Consider the following 20,351-nt stretch of genomic DNA (forward strand, 5'->3'; position numbering starts at 1 on the left):
TTAAAATCAAATGCGTTGCGATTACGATCAGGTTCTGAAAAATTGGAAACACTCTTTGTCAGAAGGTTATTGTGTTGACATCTTTGACATTTTCGCAGTGTTATTTACATTATTACTTTTAATAAATTCTCTCCATATTAAATTTTTATTTGAACAATGGTTATTTCCTTGGACGATCGTATGTGAACTATTTCAAAATTTTTTACAAAATCCCATACATTTGAGGCATAATGGCAGGAATAAAAGGTAAGAGGTTGATATCAATAAACTTAAGAAATCAATGAGGCTAAAGGTAATTTTAAGCATGATTCATTTCCTAATTTTTTTAGATGGAGGCTAGAAAATGTATAATACATTATTGTAATACCATTGTTATAGTACAACAAAATCACGTATATATAAAAGAAATAATGATTTTTACATGTTTCAGTTGTAGAGAAATAGGACTTGTATCTTTCACTGAATTAGAATCTTTCTTTATGTTGACGAAATTAGTTGTCACTGTAAATAGTGTAAATCTTTATTGTATGTATTTATGTTTTATTGTTTCAAACAGTCTTGTTTCGTTTACTAACTTCAGGAATTAGGCAAACCATGAATATGAATAATTTTACTTAGAATCTGTTCAAATTTATTTGAAAGTGTATACATAAAAATTCTAATACTCAAATAAATTACTTATATAATGATAAAAGTAAATATGTGTTAAATAGAGCAGCTATAAAAAAACTATTTCGATAAATGATATTTACGATCGAATGCTGTTGAAATGAGGTTTTATAAAATATTGTTAGATACTCTAAAAATGTTATTGTTATAATAGCTTACATATCGAATTGGAGAATAGATTGTACAATAATTTTTATATAAGATTTTGAACTTATATATTTGCTAATATAATCTCATTTTTGTTCTATTGCTGTCTTTCCTCCTTTGGACGACTGTTGCTATATCCAGCGTAAGTATTTTAAATAAAGTTTAATTTGTAGCAGAAAAATGCAGTTTCTTTCCACAAATATATTTCAGGTTAATAACTTTGGCCTTTTCTGGTTCCATTGGAATGACATTAGTGATCCTGGCATGTGCTTTGCCAAACTACGGGTAAACTGTACAAATTTGAGCTTAATCATTTTGATATTTTCAAATTTCTTATTTCCAGACTGTGGTGGCCTTTTTTCGTAGTACTATTTTATGTCCTAGCGCCTATTCCAACTCTAATGGCCCGGCGCTACTCTGACCACTCTGGGGGCAGTAACTCTTGCATGGAAACTTGTATATTCATCACGATGGGCCTAATAGTGAGTTCGTTTGGTCTTCCAATCGTATTGACTAGAGTTGGCACCATTGCGGAGGGGGCGTGCTACCTCACAGTAGCGGGCAATGTCGTCGTGTTCGCGACACTGTTAGGATTCTTCCTGACATTTGATCAGGATGAATCGGACTATAATATGTGGTAGTTTATATGTTTGACGATAATAAATATACATAACTCTGTACTCATTTATTTACTTATTTAACTTAATGTAAGGATAGTAAGTTTTGTAAGCCTAAATAAAAATATACATTTTTTTTTTGAGGTATATTAAAATTTTGTTTTTCCTATCCTTTTTTTTTAACAAAATAGATGGTGAATACTAATGTATGACTTACATAATAATTTTAAATTGAGACGTTTAAAAATCCTATTGGGTCTGGTCGGGAATGATATCCTTTAATACATTTTAATTATGTAGTAATTATGGTTCAGAATAACTCATTTAACATTAAATATATGGAAAATTATCATGGTATGTTTACCAAGTACTTTAATTCTTTTATTTTTAGATGCCTGTATTTAAATATAATCAATAACTTTATTGACAAAGGCAACAAATATTGACAATCAGGAAGTATAAACAAATTTGCTATTCATGTAATACTTGTAAGTACATACTTCCTCATAAAAAATATTAAAAACACATTCACTAATAAGGCTAGAGCAATCTAGGAAGTCGTATCATAGTTATTAACTGGAAATTGAACTGGTACCTGGGTTAAGAATGGACATTTTTTTAACAGAATTGATGTCAATATTCAAAATTGTCAGTTAAACAATCATTGATTAAAGTTATCACGGAAAATGAAGAAAAAATAAAATGCATAAGAAGGCTGACGAAAAGGATACACAGAAAGGATGTATTCAACGTAACTGCAAAAAAACGTATGTTTCAATTTTTTATTATACCACATAATCAAAATGTCACCTAGATGAGATTCTAGAATACTTAAGTCATAGAACTGAAAAATATACAGGTAGGTACAGTTTTATAAATATTCCTACAAAAGCAGCACATATTCATCCTTTCAAGTTTATTTTTTCAAATCGATTTTGACTGACATGTTAAAAAATACCTGAGTTATCGATTTTCATTAAAGCGCTATCTAGCGTACAATTCGTGAACGATTTTTCCGTCGAGTCGGCGACAAGATGACAGCACCTACAATCACGTGAAACTTCAGTAATGATCAGCTGTCTTCTGGGGAGTGGTTGACTACGAAAGGGTGTTTTGGTGGTTTTTTTTCAACTTACCCAGGTAAATTTACGTTCCGACCGCGTCAATCAACACACAAGGTAAATAGCAATTAAACATTATACGAATTGGTCAAACTGACCGCATTGGGGTATTAATTAAAGGTAATATATATTTCAAAAATATTGACCACCCCTGCTACCCTTTCACTACAATGACCTATATTTAGCTTCGAAACTAGAATAAAATGCAACCCTGAATGTCCAGTAAATTAAAACGTTTATTTAGCTCTTAAATTAATTAAGAAATCAATTGATAACCTATAAATGTAATATATATGTTTTTATTTTAATGTGAAAATATTCATTAAGGGTGAAATGCTAACTAACTGCCTTTATTTGTTCAGTGCACTCAAATGAAAAAGGGCGATAACTTTGAATTATGTATTATTCCTAATTACCTCTAAATTCAGTCACATGACATTTCATGATCAATTTTTAAATTGCATTTTAAGGCATATTTAGCAACATGAAATTGAAAATATTGAAGTAAGTTACCCTTGAAATGAAGCTGTATAATTTTGGCAAAGTTTCTCTATTATTTTAGAAAGGAAGACGACTCGCGTAGCATCTGTAGCACAAAATCGTCGTTTTGCTGCATACCACCAGATAAGGAAATGACGGAATATTGGTTAATATCCGCCCCAGGTGAAAAAACCTGTCAGCAGACATGGGAGACGATGAACAATCTTACAAATAAGCAGAATAGTTTATGCGTAAATTATAAATTTCATATTCCAGATTTGAAGGTAATTCTCCAATTATCTTTGCAAGCTATCAATTAATATATTTTTTTATAAAATGTTTCTTGTAACACCTCTTCGGCATCTTGGGCGTCTATTCCTACACAAAAATGACTTGAAAAAATATCTATTTTTAATTTTTTAGGTCGGTACCCTAGATCAGTTGGTAGGTTTGTCCGATGACTTAGGAAAACTGGACGGGTTCGTGGAACAGGTGACCCGCAAGGTAGCGCACTATTTGGGTGAGGTTTTGGAGGACCAGAGGGACAAGTTGCAGGAAAACCTGATGGCAAATAACAGTATGTTGGTCGACTAAATTCTTTTTTTTTTTGGGAATGACGATTTGTATTGAAAGTCGCATGTTGTTTTTGTATATTCAGTCAACTAATTCTTTTCAAAATTCATTCAAGTCAGGGGAAAATATGGAATAGCCGTTGTAGAAGAAATACGTCTTATGTTTCGGAATTTCATATAATAGACAGTTGCACTTGATTACAGTCGGAACTACTATTAGAAAGACATATTTCTTCTTCTTCCTCCATATGATTCATTAACTAATTTAATGGAGAATCAATCGTAAGAATGTTGTATGGTGCATAAAGCAGTATTGTTCCGATTTGCTAATTTAAATGAAAAGTTCTTTATTTTTAAATGAGTGGCTTAGATGGATTTCCATTAAAATATTTAAAGAATTTTTTTTTATTGATATTTGATACACCGCAGTTCAATTTTGGATATATACTTTTTAATTTTTGGGCTTTTCGAAAACAGCAGTTAACGCTTAAAAAAGAAATGTTATTTTCATTCAGTTTTCCTTAAATTTGCTGTAGGAATCTCTAGACACTAAATTAATTCATTAGTGTTTTATGAGACCGTACCTTTAAGACAACATGATTTTATTAAATCATATGTTCAAACGAGATATATCAAACTTGGACTGTGGTCAGTTGAACCGAACCCTAACTTTTGTGATGGCATGCACAACATTAACAAATAACCAAAACTAATCCAACTAACCACCACAGACACACGTGCGAGCATGTCTCTGATTTTTTTGATTCAGTACATTTTACAAAACTACACAAATTTTACAATGTCAAATTTGCTGCCACTCGACAAAACGTTAAGGCCGTTCAAGTTTCCTGAGCTCGGGTAGAACATTTCGAGTCGGCAGTTTGGATGTTGAAATCATACCGAAAAGAATATTCGTTGCTAAAGTTAGATGTTTTTTTTTTATGACAGTTGCGATAAAAATAGCCGATTATACAGATTTTGTCATTTTGTAACTCAAATTCAATGTTTAGCAAATCAAATTCATTCTGCTGAAAACAAACAATCATCTTTCACTATTTATTACAACGAATCGGTTCAATACTCCTCTCTAATGAAAAAATACCTAACAATTCTTATATCAATAATAGCTATATTTCAGTATGTATTTGATATAATTTCAATTAGCGATTTACTTGCATATGTTCGAGATATTTTTATATTAAATTCTTTAATAAGTTGTTACTTATTTACAAAACCAAATGTGTTGATGGCGTCTAAATTTCGCCTCGAAATTGTTCTCCTTGGCCGACGGGTTGTCGGGAGGCCCATCCGGGCCTCCTGCGAACCCCTAGTGAAGCTTGAAACGTCTGGGCTACACTGTTAGATGATAGCGACTGGGACGGGGGGCCGAGTAGTACCTCGAGTAGTACCGGCGATCTGGTACATGGCTTGTGCTTGTTTGGCTGTGCTTGTGACGGTTGTTTGGTGGTGGGGGCAGGTGGGCGGCCGCCCGAGGACGACGGCGGTGGGGGAGGCCATCTGGTGGAGGACAGGGACTCGGAGAGCTCATCCGGCTTATATGTGACGCCGCTGCAATCGCCTTCGGACAGTACGAGCTCTACTCCCAACCAATCCCACCCACACGTTGACATGTTCCTACCCGTACTAGGGCCAGGTCAGTGGCCGGAGACCAAGCGCTTGATGCACACAGGCTTCTCACGCCAGGCGGCCGGGTCCCGCTCTTCGGGCTGGGTGGCGGGCAATCTTTATTCGGCTTTTTTGGACGACGGAAAAAATCAGTAACAGTAATGATACAATAGAAACTCGATTCCGAGGTGCTCGCTTCACTTCAAATAGATAAAACGGTAGTTATAAGGGATTACATGGGGATTTTTTTAAAATATCTGTCCTGCCATCCAGATCTGTTTCCGCCAATTTGGTTCGTGAAGGTATTTTGCTCACTACATACATAAAGATTAGATAGTTCATATTTGCCAAATATCATGGCTGTGTGGGACCTACATTTCGTTTAATTGGTTAGTCCTTTAAAATCCGAAAAATCTTGTCAGGGGGACAGATATTTTGGAAGTGCTTAAAATTCTCTTTTTATTAATGTTAGTATGTTAGTAAAGATTAATAACATTCGGAAGAAAAAAAATATATGTCACCTGTGGATATTTATCAAATATTTCTAAAAAAATTAAATAAATATAAATACAAGGAAATTAAAGTGGATAAAGAAGTGAATTCAGCGAAAGAAAATAATCTGGAGTATACGGACACAAGTGAATGTTAATAGCACAATAGATATAACAGCAAAAAAACAAATAATGGTATAGAAAATTGTATAAGCACTGCTTTGTAAACTGTATGGAGTACCTTTATGCCATTATAAATTGCTATTACAACTAAATCGGTAGAGCGTATAAGTGCTTATATGACATTAATTAACATTGGTTAAATTTCAAGGTTTATTATAAGTTTAGGTAACGAGGGTTCAAATAAAAACGTGGTCAAGTTGGTTCTGAAAATTTGGACGTAGGGCGTAGCGTATAGCAAATGAACTTAAACGTCATCTGTCAAAGCGCTATATCGCCGCTATCAATTTGAATATTTTCGTTTTAAAAAGCGTTTAAAATGGTGTTTTCTCAAGAACAAAAAGTGTTTATCATAGAGTCCTACTTTAGAAATGGACGCAAGATTGATGGAATATGGAAGTATTCTATTGAGGAATGTTTCATAGAATTTCAAAATCAATTTCCCGGCGTTGTTGAGTACAAAATTTTTCAAAGTGCAGTTCAGCGTTGTGTTAATGTTTTTCGTGAAACGGGCAGTGTAACAAGAAAAGAAGGAAGCGGCCGACCTAAAAAGCGGACTGAAGAATTAAAAGAAAATGTCCAACAAATAATGGAAAATGCGCCAAGAACTTCTGTACGTGTTTTATCACAAATGGTGGGAGTATCAGTCGGTACCTGCCACACAGTGTTAAAAAAAGATTTGCGTTTGTTCTCCTATCGTTTAACTTGTCAGCAAGAACTTCATGAAGTTGATTTTCCGCGACGGGCTGTATTTTGTGAATGGTTTTTAAACAACTACGGTGAACTTCATAATATCACCTTTTTTTCTGATGAAGCCTGGTTTCATTTAAGTGGTTACGTAAACTCACAGAATATGAGAATGTGGTCTTCTGAAAAACCAGATAACTTTTTTGTCGAGGGCCCTCTACACGCTCAAAAAATTGGAGTTTGGTGTGCTCTCAATCGAAGGAGGATTTATGGACCTATTTTTTTTAATGGTACTCTTACTGCGCAAAGGTATAGAGAAGAAATTATCGCTCCTTTTGTTAACCAGCTGGAAGAAAACGAAATTACAAACTTTTACTTTCAACAAGATGGCGCAAGGGCACATACGGCAGGCGAGACGATGAATATGTTGAGGGAAGTTTTCCAAAATCGACTAATAAGTCTCAATGCTGAACATGAATTTCCACCGAGGTCATGTGATATTACGCCGTGTGATTTCTTTTTGTGGCCTTACCTTAAAAACACTATTTTTGAACTGCCTATTCCTGATTTAAACCATCTGCAGGCTCGACTTATAGACAAGATTCGTGAAATTAACAATACCCCGAGCATCTTAGAAAATGTCTTTAATTCTTTGAGGAACAGGTGTGAAAAGTGCTTGGAACAAGGAGGGGGACACTTTCAGCAGCTGCTTTAATTTATTGTTATAACAAGGAGGGGGACACTTTCCGCAGCTCCTTTAATTGTTTGTTATTGTTATCACGATTATTCTTTAAAATAAAGTTATATAGTCATTAACGTTATTGAAACTGACAGCTGCTATACAGCTCGTTGAGAAATGAGGTTAAGTTGGTCGCTATAAGCTACTCCCTACGTCCAATGTGTCAGAGCCAACTTCGACCACGTTTTTATTTGAATGCTCGTTATAAGTACGCTACCCATTTTTAAATCGTTAAATATAAAATTATTTCCTGTAGACTTGATTCCTTTTATCATATCCGTAACTACTAGACCTACAGACATTTTGTCTTTTTACCATAGAAATATTCCCAAGGAGATTTTAAATTTATTTAAAAGTTCTCAAAAGCCGCAATAAATTCCAGCCACCATCTGTCCCGCTGCCCAACAGACGACCATCTCGTTCGGCAGTGGCTGAGTCGGATCCGGGCACAATTTCATTTGTTGTTATGATTTTTGGTTGTTTTTGAGGCAGTGCTGCGTTCATACTTATAAATTGATACAATTGAATCCCATTTGATTGGTTGTAGTGTTAAAAATATATATTCTCTGTATACACGTACACAAATCACTCCTTCTTGGCTTACATATACGTAGACTGTGGTATTGTTTTGATCATGTTCGCTTCTGGCAAATTTGTTGGTGGAAAAATTCTGCAACGTTTCTTTTCTGATTTATAGTACTAACAGGGCACTAACATAGATTTTTGTTTGTATGTGTTTCGGGATGGTGAAGGTAGAATTTTAAAAACAGTGTATAGTTCTATGTTCTATGTACATGTAGTCTTATTAGTCTTAAATATACAGGGTGTTACAGGAAAGTAGGACGAACCACATATTCTTTGCTAAAGTCAGTCTTTCAAAATACAAAGCGTCGAAGATAAAATTTGAAAAAGGTTTTATAATTAATCCTTTTATTTTTTTAAGACATTCAGTTGAAATTTTGGATAGACTTGTATCACATGATGGCACACTTTTCTTATTCTTATAGAATTTGATGTAAGACTTGATTTTTTTAATTTTGCGACTACTTTGGATATATTAGGATGATCTAATTTTTTGGGTTATTTAAATGATAAAGAATAATTGATTAAATTCATTTTAGAAACTAAAAAAACTAACACATTACCTTTTGTAGACGTTTTAATTATAAAAAATATTGACGGATCTGAATCAAGTGTCGATAGGACATCAACAAATACTAGTAGGTATTTAAATTTCGATTCAAATCATATAACCACGAAAAAGATGTAACAAAATGTTTATATGATAGAGCAAAATTAATTTCTTGAAAGATTCAAAGTGTATCCGAAAAATTAAAAACAATGGCAATAGGCTTAATATTGGAACAGTTTTCCAAATCAATACGCAAAATACAGGGAATATAGGGACTATATTAGAAAGAAATACTAAATAAAAAAAAAGGAATAGCTGAAAATGTTAGACAATATTTTGGATATGTGATTTTTTGTTCACTACACTTGGGGTTTACCATAAGAAAATTAATATATTTTAAAATTTCGGCTTTATATGAATATTGTTTTGCGTAATCAAAAATCTCACGCTGAGAAAAAAAACACAAATACAAAATACACATGACCGATATTGTGCACTTCAAAAAGTTGTTGATGTTTCAAAAATCTATCCGTTTTCGTCTTTTAAACTGATAATGACTTCTTTATTTTAAAAATTAAAAGTCAGTATCAGTTCTGATGACGAATACAGATTGATTTTCAAAACGTCAACTTTTTAAAGATCACGGTATGTAGTGCTACATATTTTGTATTTGTCTGCTTTTATCCGTGTGAGAATTTTGATCAGGCAAACTAATTTTCATAAAAAATAATCCTAATACTTTGGCACGATGGTTTATTTCAATAATTTTTTTCCACAGGTAGTAAAATGCAAATAAATAATGAAAAAAAAAACAGGGTAAACATAGTAAATCAATATTAAAAATAAATGTTCAATAGCACCTTCACGAATGCATATTTTAATGCATTTTGAAAAATTTGTGGTTTTAACCTTCTGTAACTAATTTTCATAGTTGTTAAACTGAAATTAGAGTTAATTTGGCTATTAGACGTTATACAGAAACTTATTCAAATCGGTACTATTTAAGGATATTTTTGTAGATTTGTAACGTCCAAATTTTAAGTTTGGAATTGGTAAATTAAACAACAGTGAGTGGGTTTATCTCACAAGTCCAATACATTGTATATCTTGTAAAATAAGCTTTAAACCAAAGTTTTACCAGAATGAAAAAAAAAACAGATAGTTTAAGGTTTAAGATAGTTAAAAAAACAAGGGGTTCAATGAGTATTACAACCCGTTTCCCCTTTATATGTTGGCATAGAATAAGTCTCTGCAAAATTTCAACTGAATTTCTTAAATAATAAATTACTAATAATTTTTTTTTAGTTTTAATTTTTTGAAGAAGAAGCACCTAAATGAGTCTTATTATTTTAGCTCAATAAATCTGTGGTTGACCTACTTTTTTGTAACCTCCTCCACATAAAACTATAATGGTTGAATTTGCCGATTATTTTATATCGTATATTTGGCTTGGGAAGGCTAGATCCGAAGCTAGAACTGTTTGACAGATTTTCCTTTGTAAGCTTGGCATAAATTAAAACTACATTTGACCTACTCTGACCGTTTTGGAAAGTACATTATTTCTATAAAAGAATTACATTTGTCGGACAATTCTGGTGTCTAACATCACCAAGCGCTTCTAGCGGCTTGCAATTCACGATGCTTATATCCATTAGAAGTTAGTGCTGAATTTTGAGCCCCATTCATCTTAAACTTTTGCGCTGGATGCATGCGCAATTTGAGCATATTTCTTAAAATATGATATGACCTATAATAAATCTTAAGTGTGGGAAATTTTGAATTATTTAAATTCTATTTCCACCATCTGCGAACACTTTTAGCGAGCTTGTAGGCAGGATATGCGTTTGATTGCCATTATGTTTGCAAGAATTTTCCCCCAATGATCGATATCCATGTTCTATGAAATGTTGTGTGTGTCTGGCTAATCAGAATCGCTTATTTTGTACTTTCTCCGTCTAATTATAGGCGATCTTCCCACTTACCTCACTAGATTCCAATGGGACATCGCCAAATACCCAATTAAGCAATCCCTCCGCAATATTGCTGACATCATCAGCAAGCAAGTGGGCCAGATCGATGCCGATCTAAAGACTAAGTCTTCGGCCTATAATAATCTGAAGGGTAGCCTTCAGAATTTGGAGAAGAAGCAGACGTAAGTATGGTTAATGCAAAGTTCGTACCAAAATTAACGAGCAGTTAAAAATGTCCCACAGTTTGAAAGTTGATTTGACATTTTTTATTATCTTCCTTAGCAACAGTGTCGAGATAGAAATCTTTGTAAGATGTTTGAAATTTTAGGATAAAACTCTCCATCTTATATAATAAAATAAACCTATAATTAAAAAAAATGATCGTCATCTGATTACCTGTTTCTGAGAAAATCAGCTTTGAAGTTGTGGTCCATTATTAGTTGTGAGTTAATTTTGTCGTGAAGTGGAAAAAGCTTTACTTGGTACTATTTACTTCATTGTTTTAGGGGGAGTTTACTCACTCGGAATTTGGCCGATTTAGTTAAAAAGGAATACTTCATTCTAGATTCCGAATACTTGCAAACTTTGCTGGTAATTGTTCCTAAGTAAGTCGATAACCATATTTAAAACAGGTGCAATTTTAAAATTTCTTTAATGCATTTGAGGAAAATCGGTAAACTTTTTTGAAGAATAAATGAATACGCTCCGTGAAATTGTCCTAAATCGTTGTACGTTCGCAGATCCCAGTTCCACGAGTGGAACACCACTTATGAAAAGATCACAGATATGATAGTGCCCCGTTCGTCGCAGCTAATCACCCAGGACCACGAATACGGGCTATTCACTGTAACTCTGTTCAAGAAGGTAGCAGACGAATTCAAGTTGCACTCTCGCGAGAAGAAATTTGTCGTTCGTGACTTCAACTACAATGAGGACGAAATACTGTCTGGCAAGAATGAGATCACAAAGCTCGTCACCGACAAGAAGAAGCAGTTTGTAAGTAAATACATTGGTTCGCATTCAATTATTTTGCAGACACGCAAAGGTAGTTAATTTCCGGTAAAGGGGTTTTTCTTTTTAGGGGCCGCTGGTAAGATGGTTAAAAGTTAATTTCAGCGAATGTTTCTGTGCCTGGATCCACGTGAAGGCCTTGAGGGTGTTTGTGGAATCTGTACTCAGGTAACAGGTTGAAAAAGATGTCTTTTTGTTTTACTTAATCGCTTTTGCTGTAGATATGGTTTACCGGTCAATTTTCAAGCTATCTTGATTCATCCCCATAAAAAGATGACGAAACGTTTGAGGGACGTGCTTAACCAGCTTTACGGTCACTTAGACAGTAGCGCTGCTCTTTCCGGGTCAAACGTGGATGTAAGTTTTGATTTAGTGTTTTTTTGTTGGTCGTAGAATTAATTTTTAATGTCGCTTTACAGAGTGTGGACATTCCTGGCTTAGGATTTGGCCAATCAGAGTACTACCCGTACGTCTACTATAAAATAAACGTAGACATGATCGAGACTACAAAAGTTTAGACTCCATATTCCATAACCTTAAGTCCATAGGTTTACGTTATACCTAGGTCATAAAATTTTAAACTCCTAAAGTACTGCATAACTACAGTTGTTAGTATTTGAATGTTATATTCTGCCAAGGCACATATTTATGAAAAGTAGGGCTGTTTAAATAATTTCTTTTTTGTCGAAATATTCTCTGAATGTATATAACAGTATTTTTGCATACATGTAATAAATAATGTATATTGTGCAATACCGTTTTAATATAGCGCGCTTTTGGGTAAACTTTTGACAATATTTTAAATAATGAGAAATTGCGTAATATTTACAATAGTAATTGTAAGTATCTTTTTGTTATTTCAGACAGTATTGAATTTGTTGTACATAAAGTGTATATACCAAAATATATAAACAATAAATAATTTGCTATTAAGATCATTTTTACTAAAGGAGACAATTCCATTGTACTATAAACTTCTCCTTAGTTGAACTTGTTAAAGTAGGCATTATGGTATTAAGAGGTTATTTGTTCCATTGTAATGTTGTTAGAATATTAAAAAAACTCAAACTGAACACTATTTCATTTATGTACGTTTTTCTTTGTTCTTCAAATTTAATTGAGAATGTTGTCAAAATTGCAAGCTTACATGGGAACTTTATAAATTAAAAATTTTATGCATAAAGCATATAGAAAAATTTATAGAATGAAAAAGGTAAGTAATATTTCTACCTACTACATTATAGGTGCAAGGTGAATATACAATGAGTGAGATATAACCTAAAAAATATATTGTTTCAATGCCTACTGGCAAAGTGTTCTAATCTGCACATGCTATGAGAGTATGACTATCTACTACAGTAGGTAAAATAGACTTTAACCAATGAAATTGGGAGAAACAACTACTCTGCGAGCTGTATTCTCTGTTCAGCACTAAATTATACCCTTAGCCTAGCCCTTAGTAGCTACTAAAATCATCCATCAGCACCATCACCCGACGGACTAGCTTTGAACTTGCACTTGCAAGTTCTTATTATGTGATGAGAAGTCTGATTTAACTATTAGCATCCATTAAATTATTTGTCGCTGTTGTTTACACATTTGGAATTAAAAAGAACATTAGGTGGATCCATATCTTAATTGTCATTGATATGGCATAAAGATAATTACAAGATCACTATTATCATGGGTATTAACGCTTATTTTGCACCAGTAAGTGTCAAGTAACAAGATAACGTATATTTTGTAGGTTATATCTCACCCAGACTAAATATGTCGATAGATCCGAACAACTAAATCGTTCGTCAATTGTGTCACCGATGGCATACTAATGAGAAATGATAATCTCAAAACTAGTCTATGACTGCCGATGAACGATCTTAGTTATTTACTAGATATTGGGGGGTGTAAGTAGTTTCCCAGAATAAAATAATTTTATTTTGGTATCTAAATGATAAACTATTGATATTACACTTTATTTTCTTAATAATTACATTATAAAACCATATAAAATTGTATAAACTAACCAATGAAATTCATCACTACTAAATGGAGTACCACGTGAGCAAAAATAAAGTCTGCAAATCCTCTTTCCGGACTAATTCCAAAGAACTGGTTCTTATTTTCTGGATTCACCTGCAGTCTCAGGCACACTAAAAATAAACATCCACTACAATACATGCTTCGAGTATTCATTTATATTTGCTATCTAAAGACGAATGGGAAATATTTTCCTAAAAATGTGATATTATTGCTTACCACCTAATACAAAACAGCTCACACAAGAGATAAATCCACTAAGGAATGAATTGAATGGGAATGTTCCAACGAGGAGGCAATAACCAAATTGTACAATACCGGTTAGTAAAATGTATAAGAGGTAGGCATCAATAACTTTTAACTTCTTAGGAGTTTTGCTATGATATTCATTGTAAAATTTGGATATAACTGCTGTAAGTTGTGCCATTTCGTGTAAAAAATTAGATGTTTTAGATACTCGGCAAACTGACGTGTCACAAGAGGTTGTTGTTGTTATCAAATTACATATAATCATAATCGAAAATAGAATGAGAATGAGGTATTCTTACATAGAAAGTAGAAAATTATTTTGTTTATTATTAGCATTAAGGAATAATAAGGAGTTAATTCTTTTATGAAAATTAAGCAAAAATATATAAATATAATTAATAAAATTACTCAATTTGAATTTATTGTTGCATTCTAGTCTAGGAGACTTTATATGTAATTCCATACTAGTAGTAGATCGTCTGTCTTCGAGGTGAAGAAGAAGAGGAAAAGAAAGCATAACATAACCTTGTTTTTAAGTACTAAACCTAAAACTACTTTTGTTTTTAATACTAGTAATATGCAGAAATACGAGAAGCTTGAAAAGATCGGGGAGGGAACTTATGGGACTGTATTTAAGGCGAAGAACCGGGAGACTCACGAAATAGTCGCTTTGAAGAGAGTAAGGTTAGACGACGACGACGAAGGAGTTCCTTCGTCTGCTCTCCGCGAAATTTGCCTACTCAAAGAACTCAAGCACAAAAATATAGTGCGTCTTTACGATGTATTACATAGTGATAAGAAACTCACCTTAGTGTTTGAACACTGTGATCAAGATTTAAAAAAATACTTCGATAGTTTAAACGGTGATATTGATCTAGATGTTGTAAAATCCTTCATGTACCAGCTGTTACGGGGATTAGCCTTTTGCCACAGTCATAATGTCTTACACAGAGACTTAAAGCCTCAAAATCTGCTGATTAATAAAAACGGTGAACTGAAACTAGCTGATTTTGGACTGGCCAGAGCTTTCGGTATACCTGTAAAGTGCTACTCTGCTGAAGTTGTTACTTTATGGTACCGACCTCCTGATGTTTTATATGGAGCGAAACTTTATACAACATCCATTGATATGTGGTCTGCGGGGTGTATCTTCGCAGAACTGGCGAATGCTGGTAAATATTCCTTATTTGATATATAAACATACAAAGCAGGTATGTTGTAAAATATAGTCACCTGTAAATGAATTTTCCTATTTTCTGTAAGTTACTTTAAGTTTAGATTTGAGATACGCAATGAAAGTAATTTTAGGAAGACCGCTATTTCCTGGGTCAGATGTAGATGACCAACTGCGCAGAATATTCAAGTTGCTTGGAACACCAACCGAAGAAACTTGGAGTGACATGGCATCATTACCAGATTATAAGCCCTTTCCTGCATATCAGCCTAATATGAGTTTGTCTCAGGTAAGATTTCATTTTTTGAAGTGTACCGCTTTTTGCTGGTATATAAATAATTCTAGGTAGTGCCTAAGTTAGGCAACAGAGGTAGAGATCTGCTTCAACGATTGTTAGTGTGTAATCCCATGGGTAGAATGTCAGCTGAAGATGCGATGGCCCACCAGTATTTTAGTGATTTAAATCCAGCCATAAAGAACGATAGATGTTAAGATTTATATTTTCTTACGATTCATAATGGTAGGTAGACTTCATGAAATTTGTCCGGCATAAGTATCTCATTCTACAAAGTAATGTATAAGTATATATATTTATTTTTTAAATAGGTAATCAATTTAATTTAGTTTTATCTTCGTAATTATCAGGTAAGGGAACATATTGAGTTAAGTGGTAAAGGCTGATTTGCTGATGTCTTGAAATTGTTATATTAATTTTGGTTTTAATTAGAAGTTAAATGTTAAAAAATATATATTTTTTATTTTATGTATGTTCAGATCTAGTCATGTAACATTTTTAAAGGAATACAAATATAAAGATATTTGATATTTTCTCTTTTTATTTATAATATTCAAGTTAGCGACTAGTACAGAGACAGCTTGTGGTTTTAATTATTTTTCATCTCGGACAAACAGGTTATTGAACAAACTTATTTTATTTTGGTATCATTGTACTAAGTGTTGGTGTGATATAACCTACAAAGTAACATATCTTAGATGTTACTGCAATTCAATGCCCACGGTCCGTAAAGAGACGGTCGTCACATAAGTCAATCAGCCAATAAAAAACAAATACATCACAAAATTCCTCAGTTTATCTTCGTTCAACCGTCATCTCTTTCCGACTCCTCTCCTTGTTATCCCATAAGAAAATAAGAGGCAAATTTAAAATTGTTACTTATCTTGTACCACGCACCTTTTAACATAAAATAATAAATTTAATCAGTTATGATTATGGTTAATTAATAGGTAGTATGAGTCTAAAATGTTACCTTTATATACAAACTGAGCCTCTACATTGGAATTTGGAAATAACAGGATGAAATGTGAAATTGTCTTGAATATACACCACGATCGGTCACCATTTTTGAAGTTTGGTTACATAATTTTTGATGTTTGGTTACATAATTAACCTAAAATTTTCTTACAGATATCTATTAATATCCATAAACTCTAATAAAATGAAAAGGGGAAGTGAATATATAAACAATTTAGACCTATCTTAATATTCTCTTGCCTCCAAAATAAAAACTGTGTATAAATTTTTCGGAGTTAAATAGAGAAATAAAAGGAAGAAGAGGAAAAGTTATTTGCACAGAACTTTTGACATTTAATGTTAAGAAAAATTGTTTACAAAAATATTAAAATCGCATTTCGATAGATACTTAAAATTTCCAATCGCTTTTCTAACAATCACATCAATTTGTTATACAACAATAACAATAAATTTAGTCCTTTTGAAGTGAATACAATCAGTTAAACTAGAAATTTAACATTTAACCTGTTTTCATTAAGTCTTGTTCTTGATGATAAACTTAATAGCTCGGCTTGAAGATCCAGTTATATGATTAAACAAATCGCGTCTTTTGCACCGTTCCACCCATATCTTTCTAAGTTTTTTATCCTTAGGAAACACATTAAATAAAATGTTTAAATTGTCTTGTTTAGCACTATAAAAATTATTATTCAAACTGCAACACTACACCTCACCCTGGCATTTTTACGTGGTAAATTAATAGTTTATATTAAACACTACACCATCAACTTATTAAAAACTATTATGAATAACTAACTAATTACTGAAAAATACCCAAACAACTATGAAAGATTTACTTAAATGTTTGGAAAAATGCAAAATTACAAGTCGCATGTAAACAAACATGAATCCTAGGTTAGAAATCTTGTGACGTATATGAGATAGTGATGGGACTACTCGAATGAAAATTATCGATTATATCGATTATGAAAATCTCTCGAGATATCTCGAGTGGTCATATAGAATCATTCGATTATTCGATTATTCGGATACGAATGACAGTGGCCACAGCGTTACTAATACGTGCACTACTCGAGCGAGTGCGCAGATGTTTCGATTGTTCCAACGCTCTAACGAGCTACAACATCTCGAGATAAGACGGCCGAGAGGATAGATGAGACAATCGAATATCACCGACATACAATAAAAAAGGTATGCAGGAATTTTATGAGTGGCATCGCGGGGGGTTAGATGGGAGCTTTATTTAGCGGGGATAAAAATTCATATGAATGAAAATAATGCCAAATTATGTTTTCTATATAATTTTTTTTTTTTTCAAAAAAATCACAAAAAATGGACCACTTTAGGCGGCGACTACTCATTTTAAACACATGCTGCTGAATCACTCAACTGGCAACGAAGAAAATATGGAAGAAATGCCCCAATCCGCGACAGTCATTCATTTACCTAACGTCAACATGTTTCGCATATGATTTGGGATAGACCGGAAATTTTCAAAGTGAACTTTCGATTATTCATTCGAATGATCATTCGATTATAAAATTAATTCGAATGGTAACCTCTCGATTATTTAATTCATTCGATTATTCCCATCACTAATATGAGATGATAAGCCACGCCCATAATTTCTGTCGTCTTTTTTACGGACCATGCTCAATGCCTACTGGCAAAATGCATTACTTTGTACCTACTGTCAGAGTGAACTACTAATTTATAGGTGTTTTTACACTACAGATTAATAGGTCTTTTTACCAGTAGGTATCACATATTTTATAGGTTATCTCCACTCAAAATATGGTAAATAAATCGTCCATCAATCATCTCATTTATGCATAATGTTGAAAACTAATGTTTAAAATCAGTGTACTAGGTCTGGTGATATTGTTGATAAGCAGTCTAGATATTGGAGTTGTAATTCAACGTCAAATGAGGCATGTAGCTTGTAGTTTTTCAAAAAATTTATTGTAATTATAAAGGAGAGGAAAATGAAAAAAATGTGTACAGATTATATTAATTTAATATTATCTACAGCAAGTCAGCACAGTAAGTTTCCATATAATAATATATAGTATAAGTTTAATAACTAAGTACAATAGGTATAATACAAGAGATACACAAGTTTGGCCTTCAATATCTGGCACACAATAAATTTATTTGCATGGCAATTACATATTTCCTATATCGAAATATACCTATTCACCCTAGTAGTTCTATTAAAAGGAACACGATTTTTATAATATGCGCTCTTAGTTACCGACCTCTACTGAGCATTTTCAGGAAAACCTAAACTGCTTTTTTAAATCCACACAAAACACAGACCTGAGAGAACACTTCAAATAAATCAAATAACTGAAAGTAATTCCTTTAGTTCTTGCATGCATTTAAAAAAGCACTTTGGCAAGTTATTAAAATCAATTAAACAGGTTATGTAAAAGAGCAAAATTACTTCAATTACTAAAGGAATTCCTAGTATCATTTTCGCAGGGAGTAAAGTTAAAAGTACATTTAAGCATCCTTTTTATCTTAGGAAAAACCGGTCAGTCTTTAGTCAACCTTTTTTTGCAATCTCTTTTATCTCTTGACTTTTGAGATTCTTATAACTAAATTAAGATATCATTATTGTAGCAGTGCTGTTTAAGTCGCGTTTATAATCAAGCAGTAAAATTAATAGTAGTTAAAGGCGATTTGATTGGATAGTGATAAAAAATCGTATAAATAGCAAGGTTTGATGTCAAGGTAGAGAAATTTTTCAAGAGAAGTATCAAAATAAAATTTGAACTACTAGCTATTTTCCACATTTTGATTTCTTTCAATAAGACAGGGTTTTAAGAGGGCTCTATAGCAAATAGGCAACCAGCAATGCATTTTTATAGATTTTATTACAGTTAATCCAAATATGAATTTATGCACAAATAACAGACTTTCCCCCATTTTAACGCAAATTTTCTATAAAATGGACTTAATTTGAAACTCAAATAACTTTTTGGTGTAAAGAAATTTATAATTTACGATGCCGCTTATTCAAAAGCGGCAAATTACAAATTTCTTTACAACAAAAAGAAATATGAGTTTCAAACTAGTGATGCACATAATTGTATGATTTGAATAATTGGAAAGTCAGTATTCGACTATTTCAATAATCGGATAATCATCCGAGTAATCGGATAATGTTTGTGGAACGGTATCAGGAACCTGGAACGGTATGTGGAACTGAGATGCGGCTTGTTGGACATCTGCGGCCGCTCATATGTAGGGAAGATTCCGTACATCGCGCGTCGATTCTTTCGATGATTATTTCCGGAATTACTTCGAACGATTTAAATGTAGTAGACAATGTATGGGCACATTTTGACAAAAAAACAGCAAATATAAAAACAACTTCCACCAGTTCAGCTGGTAATGGTGCGACAATGTTTAGAAATGCCTCTCCTAAAAAGAACAAAAAACCCTTTCGAATTCTGGTCAAAACACAAGAATTTGCTCCCAGAATTGTATGAAAAGGCAATCAAATATTTGTGCAGAAAGGGTATTTTCTAAATCCGGTAAAATAACTAGTTCGAGGAGAAACTGACTGTTGCCTAAAAATGTAGACACTATAATATTTTTACGTTCGTTTATTTTATTTCTGTTAAACAATTTTGCGATCGATGTACCTATCATACATTAATTTTATTTTCAATCAAAAATGATTTATTTTTGTTATTATTAGTCACAATGTATTATTTATTTTTTGATATTTAATTTTTGTATTTTTATATTTATATTTCTATATATTTATTTTGTTTTTTAAAATAGTTACGTTTTCAATATTTTCACTCCAATAATGTATTTTTATAATTAGTGATTTCTCCATCTATCCTCCAACGAATTTAAATTTTGTGTGAATAGAAGTAAAATAACTGAAGGCGTGCGGCAGTCCACTATACTCGCCCACCCTCCGTACACGCTAGGAGCTAGGACGTGAGAGAATCGATGCGAGACCAGATTACCCGATTCGACCGATTATTATTCGACCGCAGATGGCATCAGCTTCGTAGTCGGCTTCTCAAATCGACGAATACGTACCGATTATTCTTTTTTAATAATCGGTAGGTTTCGATTATTTCAATAATCGGATAATCATCCGAGTAATCGGATAATGTTTGTGGAACGGTATCAGGAACCTGGAACGGTATG

The 20,351-nt window shown here is 32.9% G+C and overlaps 4 protein-coding genes across 6 annotated transcripts; 3 read left to right on the forward strand and 1 right to left on the reverse strand.

Moving 5' to 3' along the window:
• Positions 1-59: 59 nt before the first annotated feature.
• LOC108907582 (leptin receptor gene-related protein) lies at positions 60-1,496 on the forward strand. The gene is made up of 3 exons (XM_018711322.1): positions 60-246; positions 1,027-1,101; positions 1,160-1,496. Exons 2-3 carry the CDS (start codon positions 1,061-1,063, stop codon positions 1,455-1,457), a joined length of 339 nt encoding a protein of 112 aa, XP_018566838.1. The 5' UTR covers positions 60-246; positions 1,027-1,060; the 3' UTR covers positions 1,458-1,496.
• A 977-nt stretch (positions 1,497-2,473) lies between these two features.
• Positions 2,474-12,515, forward strand: LOC108907587 (V-type proton ATPase subunit C). 3 transcript variants are annotated; one of them, XM_018711328.1, is made up of 9 exons: positions 2,474-2,573; positions 3,117-3,318; positions 3,458-3,611; positions 10,427-10,613; positions 10,938-11,036; positions 11,172-11,427; positions 11,513-11,610; positions 11,664-11,799; positions 11,862-12,515. In XM_018711328.1, exons 2-9 carry the CDS (start codon positions 3,187-3,189, stop codon positions 11,958-11,960), a joined length of 1,161 nt encoding a protein of 386 aa, XP_018566844.1. In that variant the 5' UTR covers positions 2,474-2,573; positions 3,117-3,186; the 3' UTR covers positions 11,961-12,515. The 3 variants fall into 3 exon arrangements, with proteins under 3 accessions (XP_018566844.1, XP_018566843.1, XP_018566846.1); XM_018711327.1 differs by having other exon boundaries at positions 2,485-2,611; XM_018711330.1 differs by having other exon boundaries at positions 2,498-2,611; positions 3,100-3,318.
• An 884-nt stretch (positions 12,516-13,399) lies between these two features.
• Positions 13,400-13,970, reverse strand: LOC108907568 (dolichyl-diphosphooligosaccharide--protein glycosyltransferase subunit DAD1). Its single transcript, XM_018711308.1, has 2 exons — positions 13,699-13,970; positions 13,400-13,592 (listed from the first exon to the last, which is right to left on the reverse strand). The coding sequence occupies exons 1-2, from the start codon at positions 13,904-13,906 to the stop codon at positions 13,462-13,464; spliced, it is 339 nt and encodes a 112-aa protein (XP_018566824.1). The 5' UTR covers positions 13,907-13,970; the 3' UTR covers positions 13,400-13,461.
• Positions 13,971-14,260: 290 nt separating this feature from the next.
• Positions 14,261-15,670, forward strand: LOC108907563 (cyclin-dependent-like kinase 5). The gene is made up of 3 exons (XM_018711302.1): positions 14,261-14,900; positions 15,037-15,191; positions 15,248-15,670. The coding sequence occupies exons 1-3, from the start codon at positions 14,306-14,308 to the stop codon at positions 15,392-15,394; spliced, it is 897 nt and encodes a 298-aa protein (XP_018566818.1). The 5' UTR covers positions 14,261-14,305; the 3' UTR covers positions 15,395-15,670.
• The last annotated feature ends 4,681 nt before the right edge of the window (positions 15,671-20,351 follow it).

This window comes from Anoplophora glabripennis, unplaced genomic scaffold, assembly GCF_000390285.2.
Source record: "Anoplophora glabripennis isolate ALB-LARVAE unplaced genomic scaffold, Agla_2.0 scaffold276, whole genome shotgun sequence".
Taxonomy (NCBI): Eukaryota; Metazoa; Arthropoda; class Insecta; order Coleoptera; family Cerambycidae; genus Anoplophora; species Anoplophora glabripennis.

Bases quoted from the DNA above. Each gene is read 5' to 3' on its own strand.
- LOC108907563 (XM_018711302.1), top strand. From the start codon at position 14,306: ATGCAGAAATACGAGAAGCTTGAAAAGATCGGGGAGGGAACTTATGGG. The intron at 14,901-15,036 runs GTAAATATTCCT...AAGTAATTTTAG, and splicing joins CGCAGAACTGGCGAATGCTG to GAAGACCGCTATTTCCTGGG. The intron at 15,192-15,247 runs GTAAGATTTCAT...AAATAATTCTAG, and splicing joins CTAATATGAGTTTGTCTCAG to GTAGTGCCTAAGTTAGGCAA.
- LOC108907587 (XM_018711328.1), top strand. From the start codon at position 3,187: ATGACGGAATATTGGTTAATATCCGCCCCAGGTGAAAAAACCTGTCAG. The intron at 11,037-11,171 runs GTAAGTCGATAA...GTACGTTCGCAG, and splicing joins TTGCTGGTAATTGTTCCTAA to ATCCCAGTTCCACGAGTGGA. The intron at 11,428-11,512 runs GTAAGTAAATAC...TTTTCTTTTTAG, and splicing joins CCGACAAGAAGAAGCAGTTT to GGGCCGCTGGTAAGATGGTT.
- LOC108907568 (XM_018711308.1), bottom strand. From the start codon at position 13,906: ATGGCACAACTTACAGCAGTTATATCCAAATTTTACAATGAATATCAT. The intron at 13,593-13,698 runs GTAAGCAATAAT...GTTTATTTTTAG, and splicing joins GAGCTGTTTTGTATTAGGTG to TGTGCCTGAGACTGCAGGTG.
- LOC108907582 (XM_018711322.1), top strand. From the start codon at position 1,061: ATGACATTAGTGATCCTGGCATGTGCTTTGCCAAACTACGG. The intron at 1,102-1,159 runs GTAAACTGTACA...TCTTATTTCCAG, and splicing joins TGTGCTTTGCCAAACTACGG to ACTGTGGTGGCCTTTTTTCG.